Source organism: Crinia signifera, chromosome 11, assembly GCF_055691185.1.
Source record: "Crinia signifera chromosome 11, ASM5569118v1, whole genome shotgun sequence".
NCBI classification, from domain to species: Eukaryota; Metazoa; Chordata; class Amphibia; order Anura; family Myobatrachidae; genus Crinia; species Crinia signifera.
In genome coordinates, this window is record NC_139227.1 from 59,005,743 (window position 1) to 59,028,146 (window position 22,404).

General features: G+C 44.5%; 1 protein-coding gene across 4 annotated transcripts in view; it reads left to right on the forward strand.

The window, feature by feature from the left end:
• ELMO3 (engulfment and cell motility 3) overlaps nt 1-22,404 on the forward strand; it is a 286,359-nt gene that overhangs the window by 53,162 nt on the left and 210,793 nt on the right. For all 4 annotated transcript variants that reach the window (XM_083164845.1, XM_083164844.1, XM_083164843.1 and 1 more), the window contains exons 4-5: nt 1,310-1,382; nt 20,433-20,483. In XM_083164845.1, the coding sequence (XP_083020971.1) occupies nt 1,310-1,382; nt 20,433-20,483 (124 nt within the window). The remainder of the gene's footprint in view (nt 1-1,309; nt 1,383-20,432; nt 20,484-22,404) is intronic.

Below are 22,404 nucleotides of genomic sequence, written 5' to 3' on the forward strand. Positions count from 1 at the left end.
GTTATAGGGCCAGGTCAGGCGGATTTGTGTAATTCGCATTCCGGTTGGCCACAATATCCCACATGACCTAACCCGGAAATCGCACTTTTATGGCGTTTTCATTCGACTCCATTCGCCCCATATTGCCCATTACTGCACTTTTTCAGTGCAAAATCGCTACACATTAAATACGCGATTTTGGACTAAATCGATTTGGCGATTTGCAAACAATTCGCACTTTGGAAAAAAAAATCGCAATTCACTAAATCTCACCCAATGTGTCTATATAGATTATTACTAATATCATATACAAATCCAAGGAGACTTGGCTGACTAAGTACTGTTCCTACTTTATAATACACAATTAATAAAGAATACACGGCACGCCCACACGTGTAGTTTTAGCACACATTATTTTCACTTGTTTTTCTATTTGTGTTTTTCTTTTTAATATTTCACTCGCTTTAAAACATAATAATAAAAAAGTTATATTTTATGACTGATCTATTTATTGGTGCACCACACCACGACAAATCTTTCTCCTTTTCCTTTCTGACATATATGCAATTTGTCAGTGGTAGCACACCCCTACAGTATACGGTCTCTATTACTATAAACAGGGGGCCTCTTTGTAAGCATACCCAATAGCAAATACACGACTTGTGCGATTGTATCAAACCAAATGTGGATCAGGGTGACGCAGTGTCGTTCGCCATATCTAGGGGTGGATTACAGGGTGATGCAGTGACGTTCGCCATATCTAGGGGTGGAACAGGGTGACTCAGTGACGTTTGCCACATCTAGGGGTGTATTAGGGTAACGCATTAATCTTGGCCATATCTAGGGATGAATCAGTGTGACGTACGCCATACTTAGGGGTGGATCAGGGTAACACGATGATGTACGCCATACTTAGGGGTGGATAGGGGTAACACGATGATGTACGCCATACTTAGGGGTGGATCAGGGTAACACGATGATGTACGCCATACTTAGGGGTGGATCAGGGTAACACGATGATGTATGCCATAGTTAGGGGTGGATCAGGGTAACGCATTGACGTTACAGCCTCCCACTTGTGCATTTACATGTGCCTGACTGTGCACACCCTGAGACTCCTCCTTTCTGCACTCATGCACACAGCTTCATATAGCATATTCCTTCCCCTGTGTGATACAGGGTGTGGGGGGGCATAAGGAGCTATGAGGTGTCTGTGCCTCTTTGTGATACAGCCGTGTTATTGGGGAGTCAGCAGTACATGGGATGATAATTGGGAGGTGTGAGGTGTTTCTGGGAGAATGGTGCACTGATCAGTCTGTTTAATCTGTAGGTGGAATATCAGTAACGCGGAGCAGTATGCTCTTCAATACGTGGACGGCCTCCAGGCATACATCACAGAGCTGGTGAGTACTCCAGAGACCCGCACAGGTGTCACCACAATATAGGTTACACAATTCCTGCCTTGTATATAATTAGCTACATACATATGTCCACAAGGGTAAAGCCAAAGGCTGCTAACTCACTAATAATGGACAATAGTTATTACTGTACTATTGTTATATACTGTGGTGCAAACATTAGCAAGTTTTTATTTAAGTCATATTATAACTGAAGCTCATTTTGTCACAGTGCATGTACAGTACTAAGGTGTAACTGTGTATATAACTGGGAGAAGCCTCCGCAAAATATAACAGGTAAAATGTACTGTAGGAAGGGGGTCAGACATCCTCTTTCTGTCAACTGAGTGCAGCACTTCCTGTCCTCGGGCATCTGTACACGTCACAATAAAGATAAATGAGAATCTACACACCCAATATGGCGAGCCCTACACCAAAAACCAATTTAGAACATAAAGAATGGATGGGTGTGTCCTCCACTGGTGATAACTATGCACAACAATATGCCCCTATATGATAAAGGGGGATCCTCTTCTCCGCAGAGGCGTAGCGAGGGCGGAGCCGGCGGAGCACACGCTCCGGGCGCAGGAAGATTGCATGGCGCCGGAGCTGTGCTGTGGCACCGCCAGCTCGTCCTCTCGCTCGCCAGCCAGCTCCCCCGCCCGCCCGCTAGCTTCCCCGCTCGCCTGCCAGCTAGCTTCCCTGCTCCGTCCGGCGACAGCTACCCTGCTCTGTCCGGTGACAGCTACCCTGCTCTGTCCGGTGACAGGCTCCGTCCGGTACATGCTGAACACTGCTCGCTGCTGCTATGTAAAATTCATGGGTCCCGCTGGACCGCTAGCCAATGGGCGCTTGAGGTCCAGCAGCCAATCAACTGATGGCTGCTGGACCGCGAGCGCCTATTGGCTAGCGGTCCAGCGGGAGATATGAATTTTACATAGCTGCCGCATCTCTCTCGCGGGCACAGCACACTGAGAGAGCCGTGAGCGCGGGCGGGCTGTGCACACTGGCAGGGGGAAGGAGAGGGGAGGGGTGCACACACAGCACACATGCTGCAGTGCATCGACTGCCTCTGTAAGCACAGGCGGGGGGGGCGGCAGCTGTCTAACTATGGTGTACTCCCACCCTGCTGCACCCTCCTAACCACATAACCCACCCACCCTGCTGCACCCACAAACCCACCCTACTGCATCCTACTGCAGCCACCCACCCACCCTGCTGCATCCTACTGCACTCACCCACCCACCCTGCTGCATCCTACTGCACCCGCCCACCCTGCTGCACCCTACTGCCCCCTTGGCATCGAGCCTGAAGCCCCTTGCATCGAGCATGAAGCCCCTTGGCATTGAGCATGAAGCCCCTTGGCATTGAGGTAAGTGGCACTTATGTGTCAAATGTGTAATCAGCATTATGGTGTGTTGTATGTAATGGGCATTGTGGAGTGTTATATAGTATGTCATGGGCATTGCGGAGTGTTTTATAGTATGTCATGGGCATTGCGGAGTGTTTTATAGTATGTCATGGGCATTGCGGAATGTTATATAGTATGTCATGGGCATTGCGGAGTGTTATATAGTATGTCATGAGCATTGCGGAGCGTTATATAGTATGTCATGGGCATTGCGGAATGTTATATAGTATGTCATGGGCAGTGCGGAGTGTAATATAGTATGTCATGGGCATTGCGGAGTGTTATATAGTATGTCATGGGCATTGCGGAGTGTTATATAGTATGTCATGGGCATTGCGGAGCGTTATATAGTATGTCATGGGCATTGCGGAGTGTAATATAGTATGTCATGGGCATTGCGGAGTGTTATATAGTATGCAATGGGCATCATGTGTGGGCTTATGTGTAATTGGAATTACAAAGTTCACTAAAATGTCCAATGGGCATTACGGTGTGTGGTATAATGTTGGTCCCTGCCCACTTTTCACTGTGCAGGAGCCTCACCTACTACAAATTGAGGGGGGGGGGGCGCGAAACATGCCCTTGCTCCGGGCGCCGTGGCACCTAGCTACACCACTGCTTCTCCGACCACTTCGGTGTGAAAACATGTAAGTGTTAGTACTGATAAATATCACACATCCCTCTTGAGGGGATAACATTCTTTTCTCCGCCTTAGCAATAATCTCTAGGTCACCAACTTCTGGAGGATCAGATCCTATGACCCCATCCAATGTGGTTAGATGGATGCTCTACAAACATAGGAGGCCCCAAAAGACAAGGAGAATTGTGTATGGTTGTAAGGGCTCTGGGAGTATCCCCGCCAACCCCTGACTCCGTTGCCTCAGACTGGGGTTGATGGACGCGTTCAGAGCTAGACTTCACCTGTACCCGTCCCAGCTGTAAGGGCGAATTAGGTCCGCCCAGACTCCGTTAAATGCAGATCTTATGTTTGGACAACGCGTCTGTCAAGGCCGGAAGATAGCAAGGGAACAAGCCAACTAAACCCCACCAGAGACGGGGAAATCCCAGAAGCCCCAGGGGAGTAAAAATACTCAAGAGATGACACACAAATGAAATAGGACACACTGGTGATTAGGATGGTGATGAAATGAAATAGGATGGTGATGAAATTAAATAAGACACAGTGTGGGCGCAACAATGTACAGGAGTGACTTATAAAGAAATATAATAAACTCCACAGAGGATACAGCAGGGTAACCCCTGACTTAGCTGCAGGCAGACTGGAGAACACTGAGAGAACCTGAAGGCACATGACTAGACAGGACTGACAGGCAGGATATACAGGAACCAGGAAGGATTCTGGGGATCAAGTACAGCTAGGACCAGGAGACCAAACGCTTCCACAAACAGGCGAGCTGGGACAAGGCATGCACACAGCACAGGACTATGAGCTCAGACTGTGAGACTATAATTGGCAGGGCTGAACAGGTGAGGATGCCTTATGAAGGCCTCAGGTGATTAGGGCAGCTATGCAGCATCCAGCCCAACATGACTGATTAGGTCAGACTTGTGCATAATAAACCACAGAGGACTGAGCTGCTATGACACAGATTTACCACTGGAGGCCACCAGAGAGTAAATACAAACACAAGCTGAAATAACCCCATGACAGGCAAGGCAGATAGGAGTCATAACTGATGGCTCCTAACAATGGTGTAATACCATTTAATAAAGAACAATTAAGACAATAAATTACATTTAAAGTGGTGGGGTGAAAATGATAAGAAATGGCCTGTTACCAAAGATGGTGGAGAACTGAAGTAAAAGCAGTTCTCAAACTCGCATAATAAGAAGATGAGTCATGGGAGTCACCGTCAGATTCGGAATGGCAGGTACAGGTCCAGATCCACACAAGTTCCCCCAGTTCAAACTCTGCCTGTGGTCTTTCTCAAGGATAATGTATCTCCGTTTCATTGGTCGGGGTCTATATATAAGCTCCAGCCAATCCTGACTGACATAAGTATTGGGCAATACAGTCCAGCAAAACAAATACAGTATGTGACAATATAAACACATCAACTCGGTAGTGTCTAGTTCCTTCTCTTTACTCGTACCGATATGATGTCACATACCATGTGACCACACAATGGGCCTTATTCTGGTCTGTGCGGCCGGAGCCGAATATGCAGCCAGGACCGTGCGTCCTAAACCCCGCCTTCCGTATGGATCGCTCACTCCGTCCGAATGCAGTAAGCTGCTGACCGCACGTAGCATGAGTGGATTTCTCATGTATACACCTCCTCCATCTCTGGGAACCTCCCCCCATCATTCGATGGTCGCAGACCATCGAATGCAGGACCGAGTGGTCAGGCAGCTCCCGCGAGCTCAGACCACTCGGGCATTACTCCGTGCAAAAGCAGGGATCTGGGCGGGCAGCTGACATCCGGCAATGTCATATGTCCGCCCCCTACACGTGCGTCGCGGCCGCATTACCATACGGAACGCCCATGAAATGCGGGGCATATGCATATGTTAATGAGGCCAAACAGCCCTTCACGCCCCTCTCCTCCCCCTGTTCGTAGTGTAAACAATTCATGCGGAATTTGGACATGCGCAAACACAAAACATCGGCGGAACGATATATCCGCACCAACCAGAATAAGGCAGGGTTGCCGACTTTGAAAAAATCCTCTCCGGGAGAAGCCCGGAGAGGAATCTTGCGTTACTCGTTTTGGGGGCGGGGCTTAACTGTGACGTCATTAAGCCCCGCCCCCATTACAAGAAATAGGCGAAATAACAGTTATCCATGGAGGGGGCGGGGCTAAAACGTCACGATTGTGCCGTTTTAGCTCCGCCCCCTCCCCTGAGACCCGCGGATTGCGGCATATAAATGCCGCGATCGGGGGGCTCAGTGGGGGTCCCCCTGATTCCGGGAGGGTTGCCCACCCTTCCGGGGGCCGGGAGGAAGGACCCGATTTTCGGGAGATTCCCGCAAATTCCGGGAGGGTCGGCAACCCTGGAATAAGGGCCAATGTGACCATCATTTTCAGCCAGGAAGTTGGTTTACTAACTGATCTGCCATTCTGCTGCTGACTTTTTCCCATGGCAGCACTTCTAATTATATGAGCAGGCTGCAGGGGATAGCACATGGGGAGCAGGCTGCAAGGGAGGGAGCACATGGTGAGGAGGCTGCAGGGGGGAGAACATGGGGAGCAGGCTACACAGTATGGGCATATGGGGAGCAGGCTACACAGTGGGGGGGGGGCACATGGGGACAAGGTCGACAGGTCATTAGCTCGACACAAGCATTAGGTCAACATGGGGTTTTCCAATGATTTTTGAGCCGACATGTGCTGACAGGCGGTATTTCATGCCCTACCATCCACTAGGGTGTGAAGGGAGAATAAAATAGTGTGCCGAGTGCAGCGAGGACGCAGTGGTACGTTTGGTGTCCAAGTTGACACGACATGTGCCGACAGGCGGTATTTCATGCCCTACAATCCACTAGGGCATGGTGGGAGAATAAAATAGTGTCCAAAGCATGGCGAGCACAGCGGTGCAGTTAATCCTGTGTCCATGTCGACTGTGTCGACATTCGGGTAAAAAAACCAGTAAAAAACCCATGTCGACCTTTATATAAATTGAGCTAAATACCTCTCAAATTTAGTATCTGACCAGCAGGGGGCTAAAACTTACATAAACAGAAGTGATTCTAGACACATTGGGGGAAATTTACTAAGAATACGAATACAAATAATTGTATTCGTATTCTTGCTACGAATGAATACGACTGCATACATCGTATGCAAAGTCGTGTTCCGGAGGGGGATTTACAAAGCAGTCATATACGACTGCTTTGTAACCCTCTGATGTCGTATTAATTCGTATTAGCTGGCCGTATATACGGCCGCTAATACGAATTCCTACAGGCAGTCTGCACGGATCAGTCAGATCCGTGCAGGCTGCAAGGTGTAAAAAAAAAATAGGAATAAAAATAAATAAATAAAAAAATCAGCGTGGGGTCCCCCCAACAGCTGTAACCAGCACCAGGCTAAAAGAGCCGGGGCCGGTAATAAAAAATCAGGGAACCCGACAAATAGGGGTTCCCCAATTTTTTACAACCAGCCCCAGGCTCCAGGTCGGGGCTGGTTCCCAAAATACGGGGGACAAAATGACTAGGGATCCCCCCGTATTTTAAGAACCAGCCCCAGGCCAAACCAGCCAGCAGGGTAATGTCACAGCCGGGGGACACTTATTATATAAGGTCCCGTGGCCAAAACATTCATCCCTACTGACCAGTCAGCCTGGCCAGGGGCCCTGGGGGAGTGGGGACCCCCCCAATAAAGGGGTCCCCCCTCCAGGACTTACCTGACCAGGCTGAAGCCTGGTACTGTCCTCAATGCCCCTGGGCGGTGGGCATCGAGCTGATTGAAGTGTAAAAAAATTGATGAAAAACTATTGTTTAAAACTGTGGAACTATGAGTCCCAGCAAGCCTCCCCCGCAAGCTGGGACTTGGAGAACCCAGCCTGCGGAGCATTAAAGGGCCCGTTGGCACTTGTAGTTCCACAGTAATAAAAATAGTAAAATAAATACACACTGACACAATGAAAATAAAACTTTAACTCATCCAAAGCCCATACATACTGATACTTACCTATCTTGAGGCCGTAGGCTGACTGGTCAGTAGGGATGAATGTTTTGGCCGCGGGACCTTATATAATAAGTGTCCCCCGGCTGTGACATTACCCTGCTGGCTGGTTTGGCCTGGGGCTGGTTCTTAAAATACGGGGGACCCCTAGTCATTTTGTCCCCCGTATTTTGGGAACCAGCCCCGGACCTGGAGCCTGGGGCTGGTTGTAAAAAATCGGGGAACCCCTATTTGTCGGGTTTCCTGATTTTTTATTACCGGCCCGGCTCTTTTAGCCTGGTGCTGGTTACAGCTGTGGGGGGCACCCCACGCTGATTTTTTTCATTTATTTATGTATTTTTATATTTTTTTACACTGCAGCCTGCACGGATCTGACTGATCCGTGCAGGCTAAAGCCAAATACGACAGGAAAATAAAGTGTATTTTCCTGCCGTATATTCGTGGCAGATTTACACTAATTAGCACCCGTATTTTCAATACGGCTGCTTAGAAAATCAGGAGTCACCATTCTTTTGAATGGTGATTCCTGTCATATTCTATCGATGGTGTAGACATTCATATTTGTAAATACAAATATGAATGTGCCATAAATATGAATACGAATATTTGTATTTTTGGCATAGTAAATGCCAAAAATATGAATGCACCCAAAAAAAATTGTATTTTCGTAGGAAAATACAATTTTTTTCTACTAATTCATCTTAGTAAATTTCCCCCCTTATATTAAATTGGCTAAATCCACTTTAGCTTTAGTATCTGACCAGCAAGGTGGAGGAACTAGCTGGGATAATTAACAAGTGCTATTACACAATGCAGTAACTGTAACTGAAGGGGGACTATACTCTACCATCTTCTGGTCAGTTCTTATGCTGGGCATACATCAAGGCGATTTGGTCCGATTTCGACTAATTGCGACCATTCGGCCCGTTAAATCGGACCAAATCGCCTCTCCCTGACATGTAGTCGGGTCCGATGCGCGGTCCCGTGCGCATCGGACCCGACTAGGTGGTCGGACCGGCTGGCCGTCCGACCACCCATTCTGGGACGGGCGCTAAGCAGTGACGCATGCGATCCATCACAACGGATCGCATGTGTCCCTGCCGCCGGAAGGTCCCGGCGGCTTGCAGTCCATCAGGTGTCCGTACACTGCTGCGAGACTGCACAGGCAGTGTATGGGCACCTTTAGTCTCAGATGGGAGTGGCACATAGATCTTTATTCAGGAAACTAATAGTGACGCCGGTAGTGTTCGCATTATTAGCACTTGTTGGGATATTCAATGGATGTTCCCCATTTCCGAATGGACATATAGGATGCCTCACTTCTGGCCATAATAAGGATTCAGGATGTTGTTTATAGGTTCCTATAAATCTTCCTCCACTTTATCATGGCCGGGAGATAAGGGAACATAACAAAGTTTTAGAATAAAGTACATTGGGAGATAAAATCACAGCAAAAAAACATATAAGAATACACACAAATAAAATATCAGGATACACTATTAAAAAGGTAACTAAAGAATAAAAAAGTAACCACTTATCAAAATCATTTCACCTCAAAGTCTAGGTTAAGTCTCCCAGGTTTCAATGTTTTAAAATCATAAATGCACCTCATTTCCTCCTGGGCAAAAACAGTGGCAGTATTTCTATTTCTTACTTTTGTTAGCACTTGTTTTATGCCCATACATCTTATGATGTCGTCATTTGAAGAATTATGTTTCATTTTAAAATGATGGGGTACAGAATGTAACTCCATCCCCTTTAGTATTAGGGTGTTCCTCTATGCATGCTTTGAGGGGTCTAGAAGTACAACCTATATAGAATATATTTTCCATTTATTTCAACTTTTTTTTTTAATACAAAATTTGCATTGACGTTAACGTACAATACAATTATAAAATACAGTAACACTTTAATTCTTCCTCTTATTCCTATACTTTGTCTCATTTATCCTATGTGTATAATTCCTATTTGTATCTCCTTTTCTCCTTAATCTCTATTAATTCCCTATTACTCTTCCCTTTCTTAGAATGGGGGTTCATTATTTAATGTTTCTTGTATGTACCAAGGTGTTTCTATAAATGAATTTCTGAGAGCCATTTTTAAAGATAGTGATAATGTTCTTATATATGGTAACCATGTCTCGATAAACTTTTTTGTCAGTTTCTCTTTTTGTGTTGTTGTCTCTGTCCAATCAATAAGGAATAATTACATTATTCTAGGGTGTACTAGCGACATGGGGGATGGAGTGGTTGTAATCCATTGTGCTAATATAGTTTTCTTTGTGGCAGCTGCTAAATTTATAAGTAAATTCCTAATAGATGGTGTATATTTTTTTTTATATTGTGCTGTATATATTCCCCAAAATATCCAGTTTTTTGTGATTGTGAACTCTATTTGTAGGGTCTGTTTTATATATTCTTGCAGTTCCTGCCACAGAGTTTGTACTAATTTACATGTCCACATACAGTGTACTATTTCTGCGTTATCTTCTCCACATTTATAACATTTCGCATCCGAGGCCTCCCCTATCAATTTCTTAATTTTTGGGGTCAAATAGGCTCTATGTAATATTTTTTGATGCATTTCCATGTATGCTTTGGATACTAATGTTTTATTTAGTTGGTTATAGGCTTTAATCATATCTCCCATTTTTATCTCTGGAAAGTCCAACAGCCACTTTAATATTCCCTTTGGTTTTAGGTCTAATCTCAATTTTACCCAACACAGATCATATATTTGTGCTGTGGTGATGATCTTTCCGGCACATATATGTTTATCTAATATTGCTAGTTCTTCTGTTACTTTGGATTTTGACACTATTGAGCGAGCGTAGCTTAGTTTCTGAATGTATGCGAAATATGGTACATGCACGTTAGGGTATTTTTCTTTCAATTCTGTATATGTTAAAGGTGTTATGCCGTCTATTTTTAATATATTTGCCACATATTTTAACCCTCCCGTGTGCCATTTTCTAAAGATGTTCATATATTGATTTGGTGGAAAATTTGTGTTTCCCCAAAATGGTCTGAAGACAGAGTGTTGTTTATTTCTGCCTTGTATCGTTCTCCATGCCATGCAAGTAGTGTTTAGGAGTATATTATTTTTAACTTCTTCTGGCATACTTTTAGGTGTTTTATGTAATAAAGCTGTTAATTGGATATTGGGGATAAAGCTCTGTTCCATTAGATGGTCAGTGTATCTGTTGTTCCCTGTAATCCAGTCTATATCCATTCGGTAATTTGCTGCTATGGCATATGATTTTAAGCATGGTAGATTTAGTCCCCCCAGGTCCCTCCTTTGCTGCATCTTAAATAGCGATATTCTTGGTCGTTTTCCTGACCATATAAATTAATTCATTTCTTTATTATGTTTACCTATATCGTTTTTGGTAGGTATAATTGTGAGCATTTGGAAAATATATAAGAACCGTGGAAATGTAATCATTTTGTATAGGTATCCTCTTCCTATATCTGATAGAGGAAGATAATTCCATCTGGCGAAGTCTGTTTTAGTTTTAGCCCACAATGCGTTGAAATTCAGTGAATACAGCTTAGAGGGGTCTGGTGGGATCTTAATCCCCAAATATGTTATCCCTTGTATTGGGGCCCATTTAAAGGGGAAGATATCTCCCCATCCTTTTTTTGCTTCAGGGAAGGGGCATAAGGCTTCTGATTTTGCATAATTTATTTTAAATCCCCCCACTTTTTCAAATTCTGCTAGCATTGCTAACAGTATTGGGACAGTTTGTTTGGGGTTTGACATATATAATAGTATATCGTCAGCAAATGCGGATACTTTCAGTTCTTTATTTGCCAGGTGTATTCCTCTCCATTCTTTATTGAGTGTTATATGTCTCAGCAATGGGTCTAGTGCCAGGTTAAATAATAAGGGGGAAAGTGGGCACCCTTGTCGCGTTCCTCTAGCTCAGTGGTTCCCAACCTGGGGTACTAGTACCCCTGGGGGTACTCTGCAGACCAGTTGGGGGTACTTTAAAATAATATCGTAATGGCGGACGATGAAAAGGTCTTTTGATGGCTGAAGAAGACCCATTGCCATGGAGACAAACCATGTTGTGTCATATGCCTGACCAGCAATCCACTGGGAGCTTCCCATGCTGCCCTCAGACATCAGCAGTCATCTGCCCAGCACTAGCAAAGGTGGAGGAAGCAGCGGCATTAATCCTACTGGTGTTAGCGGGAATCCTGGAGATAATACACAACCAGTGTCTAGACACAGAAGGGCATGATTCCTTGCTGTATACTACTCCTCCACTCCTCCGTAATATAAGGACATGCATAAGGATCCGCATACCACTAAGTACTGTCCATATTTCAAAATGAGAGGAGGGGGTACTTATCAATGAAAAGCCTAATCAAGGGGTACGGTAGAGAAAAAAGGTTGGGAACCACTGCTCTAGCTAATTGAAATGACTTTGTGTTATAATTGTTTACTGTGATATATGCAGATGATTCTTCGTACAGTGTCTGAAATATATGGATAAATTCTAAACCAAAGTTTTGTTTTTGAAAGAGCATTTCTAGGTATTGCCATGAGACTCTGTCAAAAGCTTTGTCTGTGTCAAAACTGAGGATAATTGTTTCTTTATTTTTTGTTTGGTCAATTTTGTAGATTGCTGTCTGTTTTTTTTAAATCCTGTTTGCTGGGGCATTAAAAGAAATGGGAGTATTTGTTGAAATCGCGAGGCTATTATTTTTGTAAAAATTTTGGAATCTTGATTAAGAAGTGATATTGGGCGGTATGCTGTGATTAGTGTGTGGTCTTTATTTGGTTTTGGGATAACAATTATTTGTGCTTTGTTAAATCGTGCCGGTGCTTTGTGTCTTGTTATTATGGCATTGTATAATTTAACTAGTTGTGGTGTTATTTGTGTGTTTAATAATTTATAATATGAGTTAATTTTGCTTTATATAGGTTTTCAAAATAAGATACGAATGCCTCAGCTATTTGTGTTTGATCTTTAATTATTTTATCGTTTTCATTATTGAAATTGCTTTGTATCCTCTGGCTGTTTTGACCAAATTAGCTAGCATTTTACCTGAACGGTTACCCCACCTAAAGTATTTGTTATTCCTACGTTGTACGTATAAGTTAGCTCTCTCTGTGACTATGTTGTCGTAAGCCAATTTTGCTTCTTTGTACCTAGATCTGTTTGTAATAGATGGATCAATTAACAACCTAGAGTATGTCGCAGATACTTCCAATGATGCTTTTGCCAGCAACATTTGATGTTTCTTCCTCTGTGATGCCATATCGGCCATTATTTATCCTCGCATCACCGGCTTTGACGCCTGCCATAACAGATTGATATCCTCCCCATGCACCTCATTATTCTTTATATAGTTTTGATGCGTCTGGATCAGATATTTTTTTAATTCTATCGAATTATTCAAATATTCTGGAAAATTCCAGTTGAAGGATTGTATAATATTTTGGTCCAGTCGTATTTTCATGGTAATGGGAGCATGGTCGGATATCAATATGTCTAATATATCTGTTTTTTTCTATTTTTTGCAAGGTATTGTCCTCCACTAGCCAGTAATCTAGTCTAGAAAAGGAGTTGTGTGGGTGGGAATAAAAGGTATAATTTCTTGTGTCTGGGTTTGCGAATCGCCATGGATCCATCAAGTGTAAATTTTCCAGAAGCATTGCTAACGTTGGGGGTATTTTTCTCCTTCCTATGTTCTTATCAGATCCCGTTTTTACATCCAGTTGGGCATCTAAAATTGCATTGAAGTCTCCTCCAATGATTAATATACCTTCTTTCCACCCTTGAATTTTTGTGTATAAATCTGAAAAAAATTGTGTGTTCTCTCCCTGAGGCGCATATATACACACTAAAGTATATAATGTATTTTCGATTTTGGCTTTTATACACAGATATCTTCCTTCTGAATTTACCCATTCTGAAAGTATTGAGTAATTAAGGGCTTTTCTAAAGGCTATCAACACCCCTCTGGCTTTGGTATGGAAAGCGGCATATCTGCTTTCTCCTACCCATGTATCTTTAAAAACATTCAGATCTGTCTCTTTCCAGTGTGTCTCTTGTATAAACATCAGATCAGGTTTGTATTTTTTTAGGTGAGTTAACACTATCTTTCTTTTAATAGGGGTGTTTAAGCCCTCGACGTTCCAGGAGATAAATATGAGATTATTTTTCACTGAGATCTCCTGTGTTCTATAATTAAGGGTCATTCCATCTAATCATCTCAGTATTACACATAGGGGTTCTAATGTTCCTTGGTCCCCTCTTGTCCCAGCGAGCAAGAGAGAAACCAATTTTATTATTATTCTATTTAGTCTGGTCTTAACCTGGCTAACAAATTGAAGTGTACTATCTAAACCAACATCTTGTATTTTATTCCTATCGTTTCCTGTCAACTGTCTTTTTATCCTCTCCCCCACCCTCCCCCATTTCCATGTCCCCACCCCTTGCTATACAAAAGGCTTATCAATTCCTAATCCCCAAGGATCTATTTCATAGACCATTAGGGTTTCCTTTTATAGTTGACCCCTCTTTTAATCAGACTTTTTCAGTCTGCACACACGCCATTTTAGGATAGTATGGCCGCCATTTTGGTTCGCAGAGTTGCGCAAATAAAGTATTATACACAGGTTTTGTGTAGCGAAGCAAACCTTAAGAGCCGCCATACTAAGACACATAAATTCATATCCCACATTAACACAGAATAAAGGATGTTTATTTAAAGGTTTAGTGCAGTACACATAGTTTAACTAACAATATGCAATTCTTTCTGTTTATGTTTAGTATCGTTATGTTCCGTTTCTCATGCGCAGCACTCCGGAGGTAGCGAAATCTTCGCAAATCATCAAGGTCCGATAATTACGGACAAAATCCATATTCCATGTACTATTGCTGTTAGAACTGTGTAAGACAAAGGAATCAAGCTATAACCGGTTCTTGTGCTGATTTACGACCCCGACGACGATGCCAACAAACAAAGGACACCAAAGCACACTCCCCCTGCACCATCCCTTATTGGGTGCAGTACTTTGCTCCAATCCCTGAGGACTTGACATTTGGCCTTTGACCCCACCCTTTGTTTGGACACTATAAAGATAGCTATCCCTGAGCTGGCCGGCTATAGTTCTATTTGAATATAGCGAGCTCCTACCGGACTGCGCTGCGCTATTCCGTGACAGTAACATTTGTATTCCTGTTTATGTAATGTGGCTGATTATATTCTGTATCTATTTCTGTTCCCCTGTTAGTTTAAAGTGTACTTAGTATTGTTAATTTAACTGTATCACATGTTATACTCTGTTTCTGTAACCCCCTGTTGTCCGCTAGGGACTAAAATACACTATTTGGAGAATCTATCTCCTCACTTTGTTATATCTTTGTCTCGTCTATTATTCACATATAGCGATAAGGTATATTACGGACATTGTCCCTAAAGGTATTCGCAGTTTTAGGTACTAAGTACTGCGAAGGGATACTCAATTACTGGTGTTGATCCAGCGTGTACAATACACAGAAAAGGTCTGCTACATTGCGCTACGCTTTGTTCGCACGTAGCTAGGTTAAAGGGTACGCAAGTTACGGAAAGAGTACATAAATTGCGCATTTCACTTATTGTCCTTCTGGTTACATTTATATCGATATTGATACAGGCTTTGTTTGTAGGTTTTAGAGATTTCAGAAATTTCCATGCTTCTTCTGGGTTATCGAATATTTGCGTCTTCCCTTCATGGTTCACTCTCAGCTTGGCAGGGTATAGGAATGCAAATCGTATTTTATTTGCATAGAGTTCCTTGCACATTTCGGAGTCTCTTGTTAGATACCTGATATGAAAAATCTTGAAATAGAAGAAGGCGTGAGTTTTCATATTTTATTTCAGTGCTCTTGTGGTATGCATTCATGATTTTCACCTTGTCCATATAATTGAGCAACTTGAAAATCACCGGCCTGGGTCTTTGTTGTGTGTTTTGCCGTTCGAGTCCAATTCGGTGTACCTGTTCTACCACAATGGGTTCCTGTTTTCCTAGGCCTTGCTTTTCTGGTAGCCATTCTGAAACAATAGCCATTAAGACTCTGTTTTTAACATTTTCAGGTAAACCTTATAAGCCTCAGGTTGCTTCTTCTGCTCCTGTTCTCCAACTCTTCTACCTTGTCCATTAATGTTACAATGATGTTTTCACGTTCTTGTACTTGTGTAGTAATTATTTTAAGGTTGTCTTCTAACGTCGATATCCTGTCTTCTGCCTCCATCAATCTCGTTGAATGTTGTGATGTTTGTTCCACCATTTTATTGATTGCTTCTGACAGCGGTGCTAACTTTGTGTCTAATAGAGGTGATAGTATATCCAGGATTTCTTTAGCTCTTTGTGCTGGCGTCTCTACAGTGTGTAGAGTGTCGTCCAGGGATTCTGATGTACTGATGTTGCTGGGTGAACTAGGGGCTGAGGCTGGGGTCATAATTGTTGATTTATCCTTTTTTCCTTTTTCTTTTTGCGCTTGTGCTCCTTTAGCAGCTTTTGGGACTTTTGCCACGTATTTCTCCATTTTTGCTTTAATTCTTTTATCTGGTCTTCTTAGTTTCTGGACCTTTTCAACTCTCAGACGTCTATCGTCTGTCTGTGAGGGTTTCTTTTATTCCACAAGGTATCTGCCACTTACCTGTGGATATCTGTAATATTTGCGATCACCAATATAATTCTTATACTCTAGGGGACGCTACAGGCTCCAAGTTTCCTATAAGTTTTCTCTGTTATTCTCTGTCTCGCCTATATCACCAGTCCGCTACCCTCTTTTATTCCACCGGGTTTCTGCCACTTGCCCGTGGAATTATTGGGTATCTTTGCGTGGTTGTCTCCATTATTTTAACCTTATTGTATTTGGTTATCCCATTGTTTTTAACTGTTTTGCATCCCTTACAACTGCCACACCTATGGAAGCCCTTAGTGGCAATCCTCCCCATATGTTTAGTGGAAATGAGGGCACTACGTACAATTGTATTTCTAATATTTGGAGCTTTTCTATAGATAAACCTGGGGGTAATTAGGAAGATGTACAGTATACCTAAAATATTACTATTTAAAAAAAAAAAAGATTTTTCTATAATTTTGTGTTGGAGATCAGTTTGGTCAATCATATTTATTACAAGAACTTTCTCTTCAATAAAATTGGGGTCATATTCACTCTTGATAAATCTATCAAACATGTTTCCTGCTTGTTTTTTGTATGTGCCATCATCTGTACAGTTCCTTCTAATTTTTATAAATTGCCCTCCAGGAATGGCATTTAACCATTGTGTATGATGCCAACTATCTCATTGAATGTATGATAAATAGTCAGTGGGTTTGGTAAAAGTTTTAGTTTTTATAACGACCTCATCAATAAATACAGCAATGTCTAAAAAATCTATAGTGACCTTATTAATATTGAAGTTAAGTTCTATGTTCTTGTTATTTTTATTAAGATAGGTGCAAAAAATTGCAAGATCGGTCTCATTTCCTTTCTAAAAAAAAAAATGATGTTGTGTATGTATCTTCTCCAGGACACCAGATTCACCCCAAATGGATTGTTAGTCCATACATATTCCTCCTTGCATTGCCCCATAAAAATATGAGCATAACTGGAGCTGAATCTGGTGCCCATTGCAGTCCCCATCAGATAAAAACAGTCCTCCAATAAAAAATAATTATTAGTTAACATAAAATCAACCCCTTCATTTAAAAAGTTCTGGAGGTCTATATTTAAATCCCTTTATCTTAATTATGAAGTGATGGCCTTGGAACCATCTTTGTGATTGATAATGGTATAGAGGGACTTTACGTCTGCAGTAACCATTATAAGATGTTACTTTACTTTGATAATTGGTAATTGGTATTACCAATTTGATAATTGGTAAAACATACACGTGGCATCCTTACACTTCCCCCATCCCTACACGTGGCATCCTTACATGTCCCCTGTCTATAAACATGGCATTCTCGCATGTCCCTACACATGGCATCCTTGCACGTCCCTACACGTGGCATCCTTGCACATACCTACACGTGGCATACTTGCATGTCGATACACGTGGCATCCTTGCACATCGATACACGTGGCATCCTTGCACATCTCTACACGTGGCATCCTCGCATGTCCCTACACGTGGCATCCTTTCACGTCCCTACATGTGGCATCCTTGCACGTCCCTACACGTGGCATCCTCGCACGTCCCTACACGTGGCATACTTGCACGTGCCTACACGTGGAATTCTTGCACATCCCTACATGTGGCTTCCTTGCATGTCCCCGCCCATACTCACTGCACCCTTACACGTTCCCATCACTACATGTGACATATACGCTTCCTACTGTCTCAGCATTGAGAGCTGTTTATACCCCACCCCTAATCCTTGCAAATCCCCCATCCCTACATGTGGCATCCATACATGTCCCTGACTTCTGACTTGGTGGGATCTGAAAATCTGTTTATTAATGAGTTTGTGTTCACCACTTGCAGGGCCATTACTAGGGTGCTCACCTACATTTCAAATTATGCCACACAGTAGTAAAATCTTATTCACATTACATGATAAAGTAATGCCCCTTATACACAGTGACCACAGTAGTGCCCCTTATACACAAGGCCTACAGTAATAGTGCCCCTTACATGTAATGGCCACAGAGGAGAAGGAGTGTGTAATGAGGTGGGGGGTGCCTCGGGTACACAGGTGCATGCCAAGACAAAACCCTGCAGCACCTTCCTTGCCACAGCTCACCTGCATTCAGTGCACCAAAGTATGGACTAACTGATGACGACTCTTGCTGCTCTCTGATTAGCTGGGAATAGGAGCTAAGCAGTACAAGGTCAGCAAATACATGCAGACATGTATGGGAGTGGGTGGAGTTAATTCTGCCTAGCTGTGTTTTCCAATGAGGAGGAGGAAGGGGGATGCTATTCAAACTGCCGGCACCACTGATTGTCAAACAGTTTGGCAGGTGCATGGGGAGCATCTCTCCCTCCAAGACCTGGCATCTCTTTCCCCAGCGCCTCTCCTGCCAAGTGCTGGCCACTCCTTCCCCAGTGCCTCTCCCGCTAAGCGTGTGCCTCTCCTGGCCAAGTGCCGTCATCTCCCACCCCAGTTCCTCTCCCACCAAGCGTGCGCATCTCCTGGCCAAGTGCTGGCCTCTCCCACCCCAGTGCTGCTCCTGGCCAAGTGCCAGCTTCTCCCACCCCAGTGCCTCTCTTGGCCAAGTGCCGGCCTCTCCTGCCCCAGTGCCTCTCCTGGCAAAGTGTCGGCCTCTGCTGTCTTTCCAGCGTGCGCCTCTCCTGGCCAAGTGCTGGCCTTTCCCACCCACTGCCTCTCCCTCCCAGTGTACACCTCTCCTGGCCAAGTGCTTACCTCTCCCACCTCAGAGTCCTCTCCTGCCAAGCACGCAACTCTCCTGCCCAGTGCCATTCCTGCCAAGCGTGTCTCTCCCGGCCAAGTGCCAGCCTCTCCCGCCAAGTATCTGCCTCTCCTGGTGAAGGGCCTGCCTCTCCCACCCCATTGCCTCTCCCGTCTAGCATGCACCTCTCACTCCCAGCACACACCTGTCCTGGTCAAGTGCCAGCCTCTCCCACCCAAGTAATTCTCCTGCCAAGCATGTGCCTCTCATGGTGAAGGGCCGGCCTCTCCAGTCCCAGTGCTTCTCCCTCCAAGCTTGCTCCTCTCCTGGCCAAGTGCTGGCCTCTACTGCCCCAGTGCCTCTCCTGCCCGGCATGTGCCTCTTCTGGCCAAGTGCTGGCCTCTCCCGCCCGGTGCCTCTCCCAGCCAGCAAACGCCTCTCCTGAAAAAGTGCTGGCCTTTTCCGCCCCACTGCCTCTCGAACCAAAGTTTCTGCCTCTCAGAGCAGTCAAACTTTGGAACTCTCTTCCTGAAGAAGTGGTGTCGGCAGACACTATAAATACGTTTGAAATAAGGTTGGATAAACATTTATTGGTTAAAAACATCCATGGGTACGCATAAGTAACATAATCTGTCTTTAAAATATCAGAACATACTATACAACAAGGGATAAGCTACTATAAACATAGGTTGAACTAGATGGACGCAAGTCTTTATTCAGCCTCACCTACTTTGTAACTATGTAACTATGTAACCATTGCACACCTCTGCTGGCCAAGTGCGACCTCTCCTATCCCAGAGGTCTCTCCCGACAAGCACGCATCTCTCCTGCCCAGTGTCTATCCTGCCAAGTGTGTCTCTCCTGGCCAAGTGCCGGCCTCTCCTGGCCAAGTGCTGGCGTCTCCCGCCCAAGTGCCTCTTCCACCCAGCGCATGCCTCTCCCACCCAGCACCGGCCTCTCCTGGCCAAGTGCCGGCCACTCTCCTGCCCAGACCCTCTCCCGCACATTGCGTGACTCTCCTGGTCAAGTACTAGCCTCTCGCGCCCCAGTGCCTCTACCTCCCAGTGCACGACTCTCCTGGCCAAGTGCAGGCCTCTCCCACCCAGTGTGCTTCGCTACCACTCAGTGCCTCCCTGCTTTGCAGACCTTGCTGACTGGGTAGAGTCGGCACTGACCACGTGCTTAGGTCCCCTGCGTTGTTATATTAATATTATGTTTTCATGTTTCCAGATGTAGAAATAATTTGAAACTCGGAAATGAAGAATAAATAAATGCAATTTTCAGCAAAGTTCAAATCTTACAAAGTGTTTCTTGATAATAGCGGCCCATGGACAGACGCTCGTTAGTACAACTACAAATCCACTAAATGCACGCATTTACCTCACTATCAACATACATACTTACATACATACATACATACATACATGCTATAGAACTAAGCCTATTCTCAAAGTTGCTAATGTAATACAGGGCAGATGCTCATCTGCACATTGATAGTTAATGGACACCTTTGAGCATCCTCATATGGTAATAACCTGGATAAAGGTTGGGGAGATGAGCCGAGTCCCAGGAGATTGAAGTGCATGGCTGTGGGATAGAGATTAATCTCCTTTTTCTTTCTTTATTCACAGAACAGGATGGACATCAAGAACGGCAGCATTCTGAAGCTGACCACCTCCCCGGTGCGTACATTGCTCCATCTGTGGGGTTATATGTTACATGGAGTCACCAGACGTCACTGGAAACTTACACATTGCCTCAGTGTGCTTGAAGGCAGCTAGTACCTGTCATGAGATAACCCAATCATACATGAAGAGCAGCTAGATCTGTGTCACGTGTGACCTGGATGCCCACACTGGCGGCGGTCAGATTCCCCATAGATAGGGGGTAACGTGAGTCTATCCTGGTGCCCACATCATGTTCTGCAGTCACACACTGATCCCAACCCTGGACGTGCTGACATTCCCCACACATACAGTAGGTGGGCAATGTGAGTCTCTCCCGGTGCCCAAATCATGTGCTGCATTCCCACACTGATCCCAACACTGGGGGTGAAATTTAATAGGATGAGAGATTCAAAAAGTGAGAGCTTTGGTAAGAAATCTCCAGGTTTTTTTAAAGCGGCAATCATTTACACTGCAAAACCAGTTTGATTTTGCAGTATATATATATATATATATATATATATATATATATATATGATTGCCGCTTTAAAAAACTAGAGATTTCTTTCCAAATGTCTCACTTTCTGAATCTCTCATCCTATTAAATTTCCCCCTATACGTGCTGACATTCCCCTTACATAGGGGGTAACATGAGTCTCTCCGGGTTCCCACTTCATGTGCTGCAGTCACACACTGGACGTGGTGACATTCCCCATAGATATGGGGTAACATAAGTCTCTCCCGGTGCCCAAATCATGTGCTGCAGTCACGCACTGATCCCAACACTAGAGGTGGTGACATTCCCCATAGATGGGGAGGTAATGTGAGTCTCTCCCAGTGCTCACATCATGTGCTGCGGTCACACACTGATCCTAACACTGGACGTGGTGACATTCCCCATAGATATGGGGTAACGTAAGTCTCTCCCGGTACCCAAATCATGTGCTGCAGTCACGCACTGATCCCAACACTGGACGTGGTGACATTCCCCATAGATTGGGGATAACATGAGTCTCTCGCAGTGCCCACATCATGTGCTGCAATCACGCACTGATCCCAACACTGGACGTGGTGACATTCCCCATACATAGGGAGCAACGTGAGTCTCTCTCGGTGCCCACATCATGTGCTGCAGTCACATACTGATCCCAACACTGGACATGGTGACATTCACCATACATAGGGAGCAACGTGAGTCTCTCTCGGTGCCCACATCATGTGCTGCAGTCACATACTGATCCCAACACTGGACGTGGTGACATTCCCCATAGATTGGGGATAACAGGAGTCTCTCACAGTGCCCACATCATGTGCTGCAATCACGCACTGATCCCAACACTGGACGTGGTGACATTCCCCATACATAGGGAGCAACATGAGTCTCTCCCAGTGCCCACATCATGTGCTGCAGTCACATACTGATCCCAACACTGGACGTGCTGACATTCCCCATAGATTGGGGATAACATGAGTCTCTCGCAGTGCCCACATCATGTGCTGCAATCACGCACTTATCCCAACACTGGACGTGGTGACATTCCCCATACATAGGGGGCAACATGAGTCTCTCCCAGTGCCCACATCATGTGCTGCAGTCACATACTGATCCCAACACTGGACATGGTGACATTCACCATACATAGGGAGCAACGTGAGTCTCTCTCGGTGCCCACATCATGTGCTGCAGTCACATACTGATCCCAACACTGGACGTGGTGACATGCCTCTTTCATTGGGGGGTTATGATATAAATCATAGACTGACTCATGATATACAGTCATATGGTCGACAGGTCAAAAGGTCGATATGGTTAAATGTCCGACATCAAAAAGGTGAACATGGTCAAAAGGTTGACATGCAAAAGGTCGGCATGAGTATTTAATGTTTGTAGGGTTTCTATGTCGACATAGGTCGACATGGACACTGTCTAAGTGTACCG